Genomic DNA, 12,973 nt, shown 5'->3' on the forward strand with positions numbered 1-12,973 from the left:
TAATTTCAATTTCACTAAAATCAACAGACGTTTGCATTGTAATGTGGGTATATTATCAATTTCAAATGAAAAAAATAGTTCATTGACATAGAACACTTCTCCTAATAAATAAATAACATTTCCGAAAAAAAAAAGCGCAGACATTACGTAGATAATAGATAATAAATTATAAAGATTAGATATGTATAATAGAAATGGATGCTAAAAAGAAGTAAATATGGAGGTACAGAATGCGTTCCAACCTTTTAAACAGGAAAACAGGTAAAAGACTAAATGGACAGACAATGGATACAGCTTTTAATTTTTTTTTTTTTTAAGAAGCGCCGCTATTTTACCAAAAGAGAGATTCGTTTAAATAATTTCCGTAAATCAGGTAAAATTACCAGAGACGAGAATGGTAAAATTTCAAATCGAAATAGCCCTGAGCAGTGAGACCGGGCGTTTTTCGCCCGGAATCGCTTGGGGTTGTTTTCCCATCTATTTCGACTTTTTCTTCGCCTAACTCTTTTTCCACTTTAATCTCATCGTCATTTACTACCACTGAAAGTTTTTCGATACCGTTTTCGATAGCTTTTTCCTCTCTTTCATTGGATTGGTCTTTTTCCGCATTCTGTACCTCGCCATTTTCAGCACCGTCGTTTCCATCGAGTTCGTTCTGTTCTTCGCTTGTAGTAAGAGACAGGGATGAAGGACGTTCCAATTTGGGCTTATCCTCTTCTTGACTGTCTTCGGCCTCGGGCTGAACATCACTGGAATTTGGTAATTAAACTAATGTGCGACTGCAAATTATTGGGAGGCTATTTGGGACCTGTACGGGATAAACGGAAATAAAAAAAAATAATAAAAATTAAAACAAAAAAAAATAAAATTGTAATTTAAATAAATTAATTCATAACGAAAGATGATGTAACCGAGTCCACATCGAATCGAAAAAAAATTAATAAACTGAAGATATAAGTACGCAAAATAATGAGATTGCTTTGGGTAACGTAAGGAATTGGAAAAAAGGAATAATTTATCCTTTTTTCTATTTAACTGCTTTCAGTTCGTTTTGTTATAAAAGTTACACTTACAACAGAATATTATTTAACACGTCGTGGAGCTAGGGACGCTTTCCTTAGAGGAGCCTGCATATCCCTATAAAAATACAAATTCAAAACAAATAACTGGACATAAAGCGCCAATTTCTGTTATACCCTGCAGCTGCTGATCTTTGTATCATGTTTTCAAATTTAGCTCTTGTCAAAAAATCCGACATTCCTTTGGTCATAGTAGTAGGCTTAATATACCTCTTTGGACTATCCCTTCTGTAATAATCCATTCGAATTTATTACAAAATAATAAATTCAATGTTTTATCAAAAACGCATTATTACCGGAAGATGGATTTATCATTTACGGCTATAAATTCATTCTTTCCTAATTTCTCAACCTGAACATTTTGAGTCGCTTTTCTCTGAGGTGCATTTTGAACTTGGGGAGTTGGTTGCATTTGGGGAGGTTGTGAAACAATTGGAGTCTGCGGTTCGTATCTTTGCTGTACGACAGGATTAGATTGAAAAGCTTGAACCGTGTTGGATTGCTGATTAGGGCTCTGTTGATTTTGAGGTGGTAACTGAGTTTTGTTTCCAGTATTTGGCTTTGGATTTCTTACAAAAGTCCTTTTAGTGATTAAATCTAAATCGAGCCCGTTTCTGCAATAAATTTATTAAAGGCCAAAAGTATTTAAAGAAGATTCTCGATGTGTTACCGAAGGCTTTCTTGCTTTTGTGGGAGCACCCTGTTGGTTGCTGGTGATTGGTTAATTGGAATGGATCCATTCGGTGGTTTCTGAGAGAATGTTGGCGTCGATTGAGTGTAACGAGCTGACTCAGGCAGACCGTAAAGGGTAACTTTTTGATGAGCGTTTTCTTGCTGTTTTCTTACAATGGGTTGAGTATTTGATTGTGTCTGATGTAATGTTGTAGTAGCGTAATTTGTATAACCTGTAGGATTTAGATTTGTGTTTGGCACAGAAACAGACTGATGTGATGGTACGGATATTTGTTGCTGAGGAATGTAATTTTGCGATACTACCTGGTGTTGTTGTGATACGTGATGTGGGTGAGATTGCTGTAGATGAGTTACATTATGTTGAGGTTGTGGTTGAGACTGCTGTGGTCGCAGCGATTGAGGCTGATAAAGCTGTTGCTGTTGTAATAATTGTTGTTGGTGTAATTGCTGTTGTTCCAATTGTTGTTGATGAAGTTGTTGAATCTTCTGCTGTTCCAGTTGCTGCTGCTGTAACTGTTGTTGATATACAATATGCTGTTGGGCCTTTTGCTGTTGCAACTGTTGCTCATATTGTGCTTGTTGATTTTGTACTTCATGTTGTGGTAAATATTTCTGAGTTTGTTGGGGCTCCTGTTGTTGTTGTTGTTGGTTTCCTTGTTGAGTTTGTTGATATTGAATTTCCTGTTGCTGTTGTTTTTGACTTTCTTGTAGTGTTTGTTGATGCACTGGAGGCTGTAGGATTTGCCCTTGTTGTCGTCCCAATTGCTGCTGATGCTCTGGTACCTGAACCAACTGTTGTTGTGGCCGTACTGGCATTTGCTGTTGAACTTGTTGTTCAAGATGTTCAGGCTGCTGCATCTGTTGTGTTGACGATAATAACTGTTGAGTGTGTTGCATTTGGTTTTGCTGCTGCATTTGCTGTTGTTGCTGTAGTGGTTGTTGCTGCTGTACTTGTTGTTGTTGTTGCTGCTGCTGTATTTGTTGTTGATGCTGTAGTAGTTGTTGCTGCTCCATTTGTTGTTGCGGTTGTGTTTGTTGTTGCTGCTGTATTTGTTGTTGCTGCTGTGTTTGTTGTTGCTGCTGTGTTTGTTGCTGCTGCTGCTGGATTTGTTGTTGCTGCTGCATTTGTTGTTGCTGCTTCATTTGTTCCTGCTGCTGTATTTGTTGTTGCTGTTGCATTTGTTGTTGCAGTTGCATTTGTTGTTGCTGCTGCGTTTGTTGTTGCCGCTGCAATTGTTGTTGCTGCTGCAATTGTTGTTGCTGCTGCTGCATTTGTTGTTGCTGCTGCTTTTCTTGTTGTTGTTGTATTTGTTGATTTTGCTGTAAACGTTGCTGATGTTGCATTTCTTGAAGCCGCTGTTGCTGCAATTCCAAACCCTGTTGATGATGCATTTGCTGAGTTTGATGTAATTGTTGTCTTTGTCGTAATTCTTCAGGTTGTAGCTGCTGAACTTGCTGCAAATGTTGCTGGTGCTGCAATTCCATAGCCTGTTGGAGCTGTTGTTGCTGTTGCAACTCTTGAGCTTGTTGTGTTTGCTGAGTGTGCTGTAACTGTTGCTTTTGTTGCAATTCCTGAACCTGCTGCAATTGGAGTTGTTGTTGCAAATGCTGAGCTCGTTGTAATTCTTGTTGTTGCCATTGATTAATGTGTTGTTGATGCAATGGTGACGTCTGCGACACTTCTTGACCCTGTTGTAGTTGCTGCTGCTGTAGCAAATGAGGATTCTGTTGCTCTTGTTGAACAATCCGCTGCTGGCTCTGCAATGACTGTGCATGTTGTAATCGATGTTGATTTTCTTGCTGAACTTGTTGAGTTTCTGGTAATATGATCTGCTGCTGATGAGTTTGTAATCGTTGGGTTTGTTCCAGTGGTTGCTGATGGGTGCTTTGGAAATCTTGCTTCTTCAAAGTTGGGCGGGTTGGCTCCTGCAACTGTTTTTGTTGTTGTTGTAGGTGCTGCACATACTGTTGTTGTTGGCCAATATCCTGTGTAACATTGCCTGCTTGATTGTGAATATTTCCACTAGCAGATCGCATGACTACATTCTGCTGCTCGTAATGCTCTCCACCACCACCCCTTTGTCTTTTAACATGTGCTACGCTGTGAGATGTATTAATTCTTTGGGGGTGATGCATTGTGAATGCATTACGTTGTGGCGTTATCTCCTGCTGTTGATAAATCTGGTCCATGGATTCAACATCTTGCAACCCTGACATTTTCATATTCTTCTTTTCTCTATTTGAATATTGATTGTCCAAATAATTTTGGAGCCTTGGATCGGGCTCTTGTAGTCCAAAGGCGTTTCTAGGAACATATTTGGAGAGATTTTGTTGATTGGATGTTTCTGTAACTTCCCGTACGATTGAATTATTCAGTTGATTGTTAGTTTCGGCAACTTGATTTTGAATATACGGAGTGGAGTTTGTCACATGTTGACTAGGTTGACGATAGTAAGGATTCTGGGACATATTATAAACTGGCATCGCATCTGTCGTTTCTGGAACGTGAGTTAGTTGATTCGGGTCGTAATTCACCATCGGTTGATGAATCTGATTTTGAGTGTAGCTTGCATTTTGACCTTGTTGTTCATAACCATGTGGAATACTATCATTTGCCAATTGTGCTACTTGTTGCTGATAATGTTGGTTATAGTCTTCAACTTGGTTTGTGTAAACTGGTTTAGGAGAAGCAGTTTGAGTAGTGTCTTGTTGAGGAGAAAAGCCCCCTTGATTGGTTTGAGATATGGTTGGAGAATATTGAGCATTCTGACCGGGATGTACATATTGTTGGTTCATTTGTTGATCAATAAGTTGCTGATCGTATTGATGTTGTGGTATTGTTTGATTCATAACGACCTGCTGTTGTCCTGTTTGCTGGACATTTTGAGTATTTAATTGTTGATATTCTGGACGCATTATTTGCTGATTAAGAGTAGCTTGTTGGTAATTAGAATCACAAACAACTTGAGTTTGTTGTCCTGGCTGTGCGTAGTTATTGTTTGACAATTGATGCATTTGATTTGGTTGATCGCTTTGTTGTTGAATGTCATTAGAATCTTGCATAACCTGTTGAGGGTCTTGTTGGTGATGCGTGGCTTGTTGAATGTTTGTAGTTTCAGAATTTGGTTGATTGTTGTAATGTTCATGATGTTGATTACTATTGTCTATTTGAGTTGGATTTAGTTGATTTGTATTGGGCGAACTTTGCTGTGTGGTTAGGGTATTTGGATCTGGATTTGGATAACCCTGCACTTGCCCGGTTTTTTGTCGTGGGGGATATTCGCAAAAATTCCTGTCTATTGCTTCAACTAATTCTTGTCTTGCGCTTTGATGATTTGATTGTTCTGGAGCAATAGGGTGGCTTTGACCATATGGAGCTTGAGTATAGTAAGCTGCAGGTGCACTTACAGTTGTGTGTACAGGTACTGGACTACACGTACGACAATTTTAAATTTGTTAATGTATCAATAATTCATTAAAAGGTGCTTTTTACCTTTGGTAGCCTACATTGAGCGAATTCGGTTGGAATAGACCTACACTATTTGAGGAAAGGGATGGGGTAAAATTAGAGTAAAAAAGGAATCGGATTTTATAATATGGACAATTTATTATATTTTTAATGCCTACACTTACCCAGTTGGTTCACTAGCTCTTGATAAGACTGAAGTTTGATTATGTATTATCTGAAATTGAATTTTTAAAGTTGTAATAAAAAAAATACCCCTTTTATAATAGTATGACAGACACTTTTAAAGATAATATCGTGTTGATTAGTAATTAATTTAATTACAAACATTTTGTAGGTAAGTAAAACCTCGTTGAATATTTATTAGGATCGAATGTGGTTAAGATGCATTAATGTTAGAGTGTAATTAAAATTTTTTAATGTTTTATAGTTGTAATATGTAAATTAACGGTTTATAATTTTCATGAAATTTGCAACGGTATTAATTTGTTTTTTTTTTATTACCTGCCCCATACTGCAAGGAGGTCTAGGTGCCCCATAGCGCCCATATGGGGAAGACGAAGCAGGAGAACTCTGCAAGCCATTAGCCCCTCTAGTTCGAGATGAAATTGCCCTACCATTTATTCATTAGTAAAACAAATTCATTAGTCCAACGAGAAAAGATTATTAAAATGTAACATCACTTCGACAGGTTAATGACGATGATATTAGGGATAAATTTGGGATTAATTTAAAATTTAATTAATTGTTATCTATAAGCAGAAAGCATTACTTCACCGTAGGTAAATGAGTCAATGATAAGGCGTTTATACACATTATAAAATTTTCATCAATTGCATACAATCTTTGACTACCTACATGTACATTATTATTGCAATAATTTTAATCGAATAACTGAGAAATTTGACGCTTGTAATAAGATATTATCAGATAGGTGTAATCAGAGCAGAATGTAAATTTTCTTATGACTCAAAACGAGAGTGGTTCTCACACGAAAACCACAGGCAGGAACTCCGTATGGATAAACTTGTAACACGTATATTAAGCAACGATGGAATTACATGTCAGTAGGTAAAACAATACTTGAAGGATAAATGTGTGTGAACAGCAATACGGATGGCCTATTTAAAATCTTTTAAAAGTTTTATGCCGTACCTGTTACTATCGCCGTCTTCCTTTGCCTGTCGATTCGGAAAGAATTCGTCGAAAACGACAAAATTGTTCATCTGCTTAACCGGACTCTGCAAGCCGTAATGCTTGTTGAGGAATCCCAGAAGCTTGTCACTGGGCCTGTCTATTGCCATCTTTACAGGCTCGACCTTTTCTTTCTAAAATTATTGATACTTGCATGCAAACGCTCGAATGTTGTACAGAATCTAAATTTAAAAAGGGTAAATCCTGGGGATGTAGCCCAGGCATCTTTTTTATATTGCTTGAACTATCAATGATTCAATTAAAATAACGTCAACCAGAAATGAATTCTTTAAAACGGAAGTGCTCAGAACAAAGCAACAATATGAAATACACCATATGAAGCAAAGAACTAATGTCCTAATTACTACTTTAAAGGGTCCTTGCTTGCCTGGTTTAATACAACGGTTCCTAGTTTTGAAGCTTATTTTTTTTTATAGGCAGGTACTTCATTGTAAAGGCCGTAATAATATTCTCTCGAGACCTGGTACATTTCTTACCTCTAGCATGTGCTCAAACAATTTCTTTCCTAAACCCTGTCTCTGTTTTGATTCATGTACGTAAAAGTCCAGCACGCATGGTGGACTCACTTGATAATGTTGACCATTACGATCGAAAACGTACAGGCCTTTTTTGCCAGTTTTCAACATGCCAGTGACTGCTCCTCTTCCACTGAAACAAATCACAAATAGTGTAAAAGGGACTAAAATGAAATGGAGTCTAGAAGAAGAAGAAGATACATCTTTGGGTTGCACTTTTGGTCATAAAATTTAAACCATTATTAGCGGGACGTTCCCGATTTAGGGAAAAATGAAGATTCGATCAGGGTGGAACAGCGTGGAGGTGCGTGTTCCATCAGTCTTAGGACACACGACCCTAAGATGATGATGAGAGAGCGCAAGTGAGCATATGAATTTGGACAATCTCTAGAACCATGAGGTGCTGAACAGATTCTAAAACTTTCTGGCCTTATAGAAAACTACATTATTTTTGGATAACGTAGACTATGCCATATTTTGATAAAGTTAATTGTTAACTTCGAAATCTCAAAATCTGTAAAGCAATCCTTGGCTCGATTATCGACCTGGGCAAACTAAATAGTCATCAGTTAACTGTAATCGAAAACGAGGGCCATGTCGCTGGGTTTCTGGTAGATACATGGTAAGACCTAGAGGTTTAGACCATAACTTAGCATTCGGGAGGACACCGGTTCGATTCTTAGTCTGTCTGCCTTGGTCTAAGTTTTTCTATGGTTTCCTTGGATCAATTAGGTAAATTCTGGGGCAGTAATATTCCTCCGATAATCTTTCATTTTCTTCTGTCTTTATTTCGTCCATTTCATCTTTCTCACCCGAACCACCACCCACCCATTCCCACGATTCCTGAAACGAGGCTGAAGAGGCCTTACCCTTCGGCGTAGTCCGGAGGGACTGTCCGCCCACCAGCATTAGTAGCTGGTGGGAATGAAACACCCAAGTGTTTTTTTTTTTTCGTAGGTACAATATATTTTTGTTCTTTTCATTTGAATTACAAATCCGAAAGAAAGTGGATCTTGCATCTTAATGTTTACCTAAAGGTAGAGATGATTTTCCATCTTCTGGATTCCATGCTAAAGTGCGTGCAGTGCAACGATTAACCTCATTCTGGAATGATTAGACTTTCATGCATCCAACACGTTAATTTACCGGAAACTTTCTAAAATTATTTTCAGCTTCGGGTCATAAATTTCACTAAATAGCGTCAACAATGAGAGGAAATTAACTTTCCGTGTAATTAGATCATTTTTAAACGGTTGCACACGTAAGAGAATGGTCCCGAGGAAAATGTTTGAAAAAGTTACTTCCGTGGGCAATTATTTAAATCTCCTTGAAGTCGGAATAATATTGTCGTTAAAGTGTTTAAAATGGTACAGTCCCTTTGTTGAAATACTCGAACCATTCTAATGCAAATAATCAAACTAGTTGAAAATGTACAAAAGCACAAAACACGAAATACTTACGGAAATCATAAATTATCATAATTAAAAATTGAATTTCAACTGAAAAAATAAAGTAACATTTCGAAATCTACTGATGATCGTTCGGGAATGTCATACAAAGAGTGAAGTTGATCAATAAGTTTTATCCTTTCATTCAAAAAAAATTTTATAGTCATTAATATTCATCAGTAAATTTTAGAACTACAGTCCTCAGATCTTTACATGCATCAAACAACATGACGTTATGAATAATTATAATAATGGTGGTAAATGGTTTGAATGCACGTCAGAAGTTAACATTCCTGCTAATTGTTATTCCGTTTCGTGATAGCAGTTACGGCAAATGTTAAGTACATATTACAATTACACTTTCCTTTACGTGAAGACATACGTCTATACCAGCGGCGACTCTCTAACAAGAGCGAATGAGCAATTGCGCCCCCTTAAATTTTTAAACAATCATATCAAGCGGAGGCTGATTGCGAATGTTAAAGATTAAACTTATTTTTGGGTATTAGTACAGTCATTTGGTAGTTTTGCCTGGAAAGTTTTCCGGGAGTTTTGAAAATTGGTAATTTTATAAATTTTGAGGTGCTCATTCCGAATTTCAACTTTGCCACCTCGTATATTTGCCGCTCGCACCGCCATATTGGAAAAATGGCGCCTAAATGCAGNTTCGTAAACAAGGAAGCGACGAAAATGTCGCTTTCTCTCTTCAAATGAAACCGCAATCAGCAAAAGGGCAACCGAAAATGAAATTGGTTCCTTTTAGAATTTTAAATTTATTTGGGTAAATTTTATCAACTTGTTGATTGAGAACTTCAAAAAGCTTTGACTGCATAATTCACCTTGCATTTTTATATAGTTTGTACGTTCTTCCCCATTGCAAATGGTCTTGACCCATTGCTGAAGGATTAAATCTAATTGAGACACTGGACACTGTTAATTTAGAAGCCCATTTTAAAAAGAATAATTAATTGTAACAACTAGTTTTGGAAAAACCTGAAGGATGAAAATTTATAAAAGAATAAAACTGAGCCTTCGCCAGTGAGGCTCAAATCCATCTTACATTGACTTGTGGAGCCTGCAGAATAGCGTCCATCTTGTTAACTGTTTTTTAGTTTTCAGCTATATTTCAGGGTCTTTGGATACATAAAAGATTATATTAAGTAATAATTTTTTATTAATTTGTACAAAGTTATCAGCAAAATCCACCTTAAACCTTTCCTGATTAGATACCTGTTAAGTGTAGGTTCCCAAGGTTCATTAATGAGTTAACTGTAGGTAGATAAACTCAATCAACACGTCAAGCAGTTTTATAAATATTTTTTTATATATTGTAAAGAATTTCGATAATGGCTTTATATTTATCGGAAAAGTAAGTAAAAGGTAAGATGAAACGAAAAAATTTTGTTGTACGCATATATTTTTTAAATGACGAACTTGCTTTACGTCACTACATTTAATTATGAAATTATAAAAGAAGGACACAACAATTTTTGGAGGCGTCTGAGAATTTTGAATGAGCTATTATTTTCGTTAACATTCCATTGGGGCGTATTGCCAAAAAATTTGTTAGATAGCGTAGGTACATTAGATATTTTATTATTACAATCTAAATAATAGGTACATATAGTTCAGAAATTTAGAAAATGAAATTATTAAAACTAGATAGGTCCATTTCGTTCCGCTAAATGGTAACTGAAGTAAAGAATAGTGAGGTACTGCAAACGAAATGTTTGGGTGGAAGATGAAGGCTGGCATGTAATTTTAACAAAATAGTTAGTTAAAAAATAAAACTATTTACATTTTTCTAACTAATTATGTTGAAGCTATTTTATTTTGATTAATTTTTCTCTGTTTAAAACAGAAATTGCCTTGTATCTAGTACAAAGTTTTAAATTATTGTTTCTATGGTTGTGACTACTGATTTTTTGACGTAACCATAGGTAAGACAAGATAATTCATTCTGGAGGTTAGTTTAACTGTTATCAAAGGAATGATAAGAACGTTGCTCTTATCGTTTTTATTTGATGTGAATAAATTGAGTCATAAAATTGTATGAATACGCGAGTACAAAGTAAATTATAATTGATTAAAACCATAAGTAATGGAGGTAAGTTTAGCACTACTTGGGATTAGGATTATACCAAATTTTAGCAAGTTTTTTATTTTAGAAAACTGCAAGCAAACGAAATGTCCCTCCAATTATTAGGAAGATATTGGATATCGACGTTAAACTTACAGAAAAATTTGTATTGTGGGCAAACCAGTTTGTCCCACTTCGATCATTACGTACACATTACAAAATTTTGGAGGTAAATATATTTGGTATATTTTGAAGGAGAGAAAAACTGAAACACTTCTTTAGATAAGCTGCCATGGTATTGCTTGGTTTGCATGCTGGATTGCTTTCATGTGGGTCTATACTAGCAAGTCTCTTGTTCAAATGCAAATTAACATGCTACTTGGTAGGTGTTCTGTTATTGTAATGTTCATGTTTTATACTTAAATAAAAATTATTTCAGGTTTAATTATTGACATAGTATTAATTGCTGTGATAAAAGCATATACTCGAAGAAGAAGACCACCTGCAAATAAGAACGATTCCTTTGCAGAGATGGGTCCTGATAAATTTAGTTTTCCATCAGGTCATGCATCTAGAGCAGCCTATGTAGCCTATTTCTTCTGCAATTTGTACCCACTTCCAATTATATTTTGGTTGCCAGTACTGTCTTGGGCCACAAGCGTGTCTTTGAGTAGAGTTCTTCTAAATAGGCATCATGTTTTGGATGTAATAGTTGGTGTCTTGCTGGGGATTTTGGAAGGAATACTTTTAGGTTTCTTATGGTTAGATCAAGAAACCGCATTATGGATGTGGAATTCATTAACTGATGAGAAGCTCCAAGGTGGAGAATTCCATGTATAATAATTGATAGTGAGATTATGAACTGTTACCAGTTTATAGCATACATAATTTTCTGTATGTCTTTAACATTACGGATTGTTTGTCAATTATTTTAAATTTATTTTTATGATTTTTTGTGAATTACTCCTTACAGACGATTAAATAAAGATTTTATACTACATTTTTACCGATTTCTTTTTTGTTTTTTAATTTCCCAACCCCTAGTTATTCAGACGTAATCAAATATTAATTTTTGTAATTATGAGTAATAGTAAAATTAGCCACAAAAAAGCAACATATTGGAAAACGAGTGGTTTTTTTATTTTGATTCTATGCATATACTTCAGTAAAGAACCAATGCACAGTTATTTCAAATTGTTTAGAAATAAAAAGAAGAAACCCCAATAAAAATAATGAATATTCTCTATTGTATGTCTGTGACATGACTACAATATTCATTAGTAAAGCAAGTTCTTCCCCCCTATCAGTCACTGTTTGCTACAACTGCACCTCTGCTTCGAGTGGTCGAAATTCACTTTTGTGAACAATTTGTTTAATCGCTTTCTGTGTTAAAAATTGTTTGAAAAACGTTTGGGTCAATTCTTTATATTCACGCGGTTTAAAGCATTGTCATAGTGACAGCAACAGTTAGAGAGTAAGAGTTAAAGTTTGACCTGTGCTGAAAGCACTCATATTTTTATTTTACCCGACGACAACACTAACTTTATAATAAGTGTACCAGAGGCATTCGTAAACAAGGAAGCGACGAAAATGTCGCTTTCTCTCTTCAAATGAAACCGCAATCAGCAAAAGGGCAACCGAAAATGAAATTGGTTCCTTTTAGAATTTTAAATTTATTTGGGTAAATTTTATCAACTTGTTGATTGAGAACTTCAAAAAGCTTTGACTGCATAATTCACCTTGCATTTTTATATAGTTTGTACGTTCTTCCCCATTGCAAATGGTCTTGACCCATTGCTGAAGGATTAAATCTAATTGAGACACTGGACACTGTTAATTTAGAAGCCCATTTTAAAAAGAATAATTAATTGTAACAACTAGTTTTGGAAAAACCTGAAGGATGAAAATTTATAAAAGAATAAAACTGAGCCTTCGCCAGTGAGGCTCAAATCCATCTTACATTGACTTGTGGAGCCTGCAGAATAGCGTCCATCTTGTTAACTGTTTTTTAGTTTTCAGCTATATTTCAGGGTCTTTGGATACATAAAAGATTATATTAAGTAATAATTTTTTATTAATTTGTACAAAGTTATCAGCAAAATCCACCTTAAACCTTTCCTGATTAGATACCTGTTAAGTGTAGGTTCCCAAGGTTCATTAATGAGTTAACTGTAGGTAGATAAACTCAATCAACACGTCAAGCAGTTTTATAAATATTTTTTTATATATTGTAAAGAATTTCGATAATGGCTTTATATTTATCGGAAAAGTAAGTAAAAGGTAAGATGAAACGAAAAAATTTTGTTGTACGCATATATTTTTTAAATGACGAACTTGCTTTACGTCACTACATTTAATTATGAAATTATAAAAGAAGGACACAACAATTTTTGGAGGCGTCTGAGAATTTTGAATGAGCTATTATTTTCGTTAACATTCCATTGGGGCGTATTGCCAAAAAATTTGTTAGATAGCGT

At 35.6% G+C, this 12,973-nt stretch overlaps 2 protein-coding genes across 2 annotated transcripts in view; one reads left to right on the forward strand and one right to left on the reverse strand.

The window, feature by feature from the left end:
• Positions 1-554: 554 nt before the first annotated feature.
• Positions 555-12,973, reverse strand: part of LOC108736307 (putative mediator of RNA polymerase II transcription subunit 26) — a 25,933-nt gene continuing 13,514 nt past the window's right edge. The window contains exons 2-11 of the mRNA XM_018468681.2: positions 6,930-7,101; positions 6,394-6,566; positions 5,743-5,851; positions 5,406-5,455; positions 5,266-5,310; positions 1,750-5,202; positions 1,376-1,693; positions 1,197-1,307; positions 1,074-1,137; positions 555-808 (exon numbers count right to left, since the gene is read on the reverse strand). Of these exons, the coding sequence (XP_018324183.1) occupies positions 1,083-1,137; positions 1,197-1,307; positions 1,376-1,693; positions 1,750-5,202; positions 5,266-5,310; positions 5,406-5,455; positions 5,743-5,851; positions 6,394-6,566; positions 6,930-7,101 (4,486 nt within the window). The 3' untranslated portion in view covers positions 555-808; positions 1,074-1,082. The remainder of the gene's footprint in view (positions 809-1,073; positions 1,138-1,196; positions 1,308-1,375; positions 1,694-1,749; positions 5,203-5,265; positions 5,311-5,405; positions 5,456-5,742; positions 5,852-6,393; positions 6,567-6,929; positions 7,102-12,973) is intronic.
• Positions 10,357-11,496, forward strand: LOC108736308 (phospholipid phosphatase 6). Its single transcript, XM_018468682.2, has 4 exons — positions 10,357-10,523; positions 10,585-10,725; positions 10,779-10,878; positions 10,936-11,496. The coding sequence occupies exons 1-4, from the start codon at positions 10,518-10,520 to the stop codon at positions 11,334-11,336; spliced, it is 648 nt and encodes a 215-aa protein (XP_018324184.1). The 5' UTR covers positions 10,357-10,517; the 3' UTR covers positions 11,337-11,496.

The sequence above is a fragment of the Agrilus planipennis genome, unplaced genomic scaffold (assembly GCF_000699045.2).
Source record: "Agrilus planipennis isolate EAB-ADULT unplaced genomic scaffold, Apla_2.0 scaffold110, whole genome shotgun sequence".
NCBI classification, from domain to species: Eukaryota; Metazoa; Arthropoda; class Insecta; order Coleoptera; family Buprestidae; genus Agrilus; species Agrilus planipennis.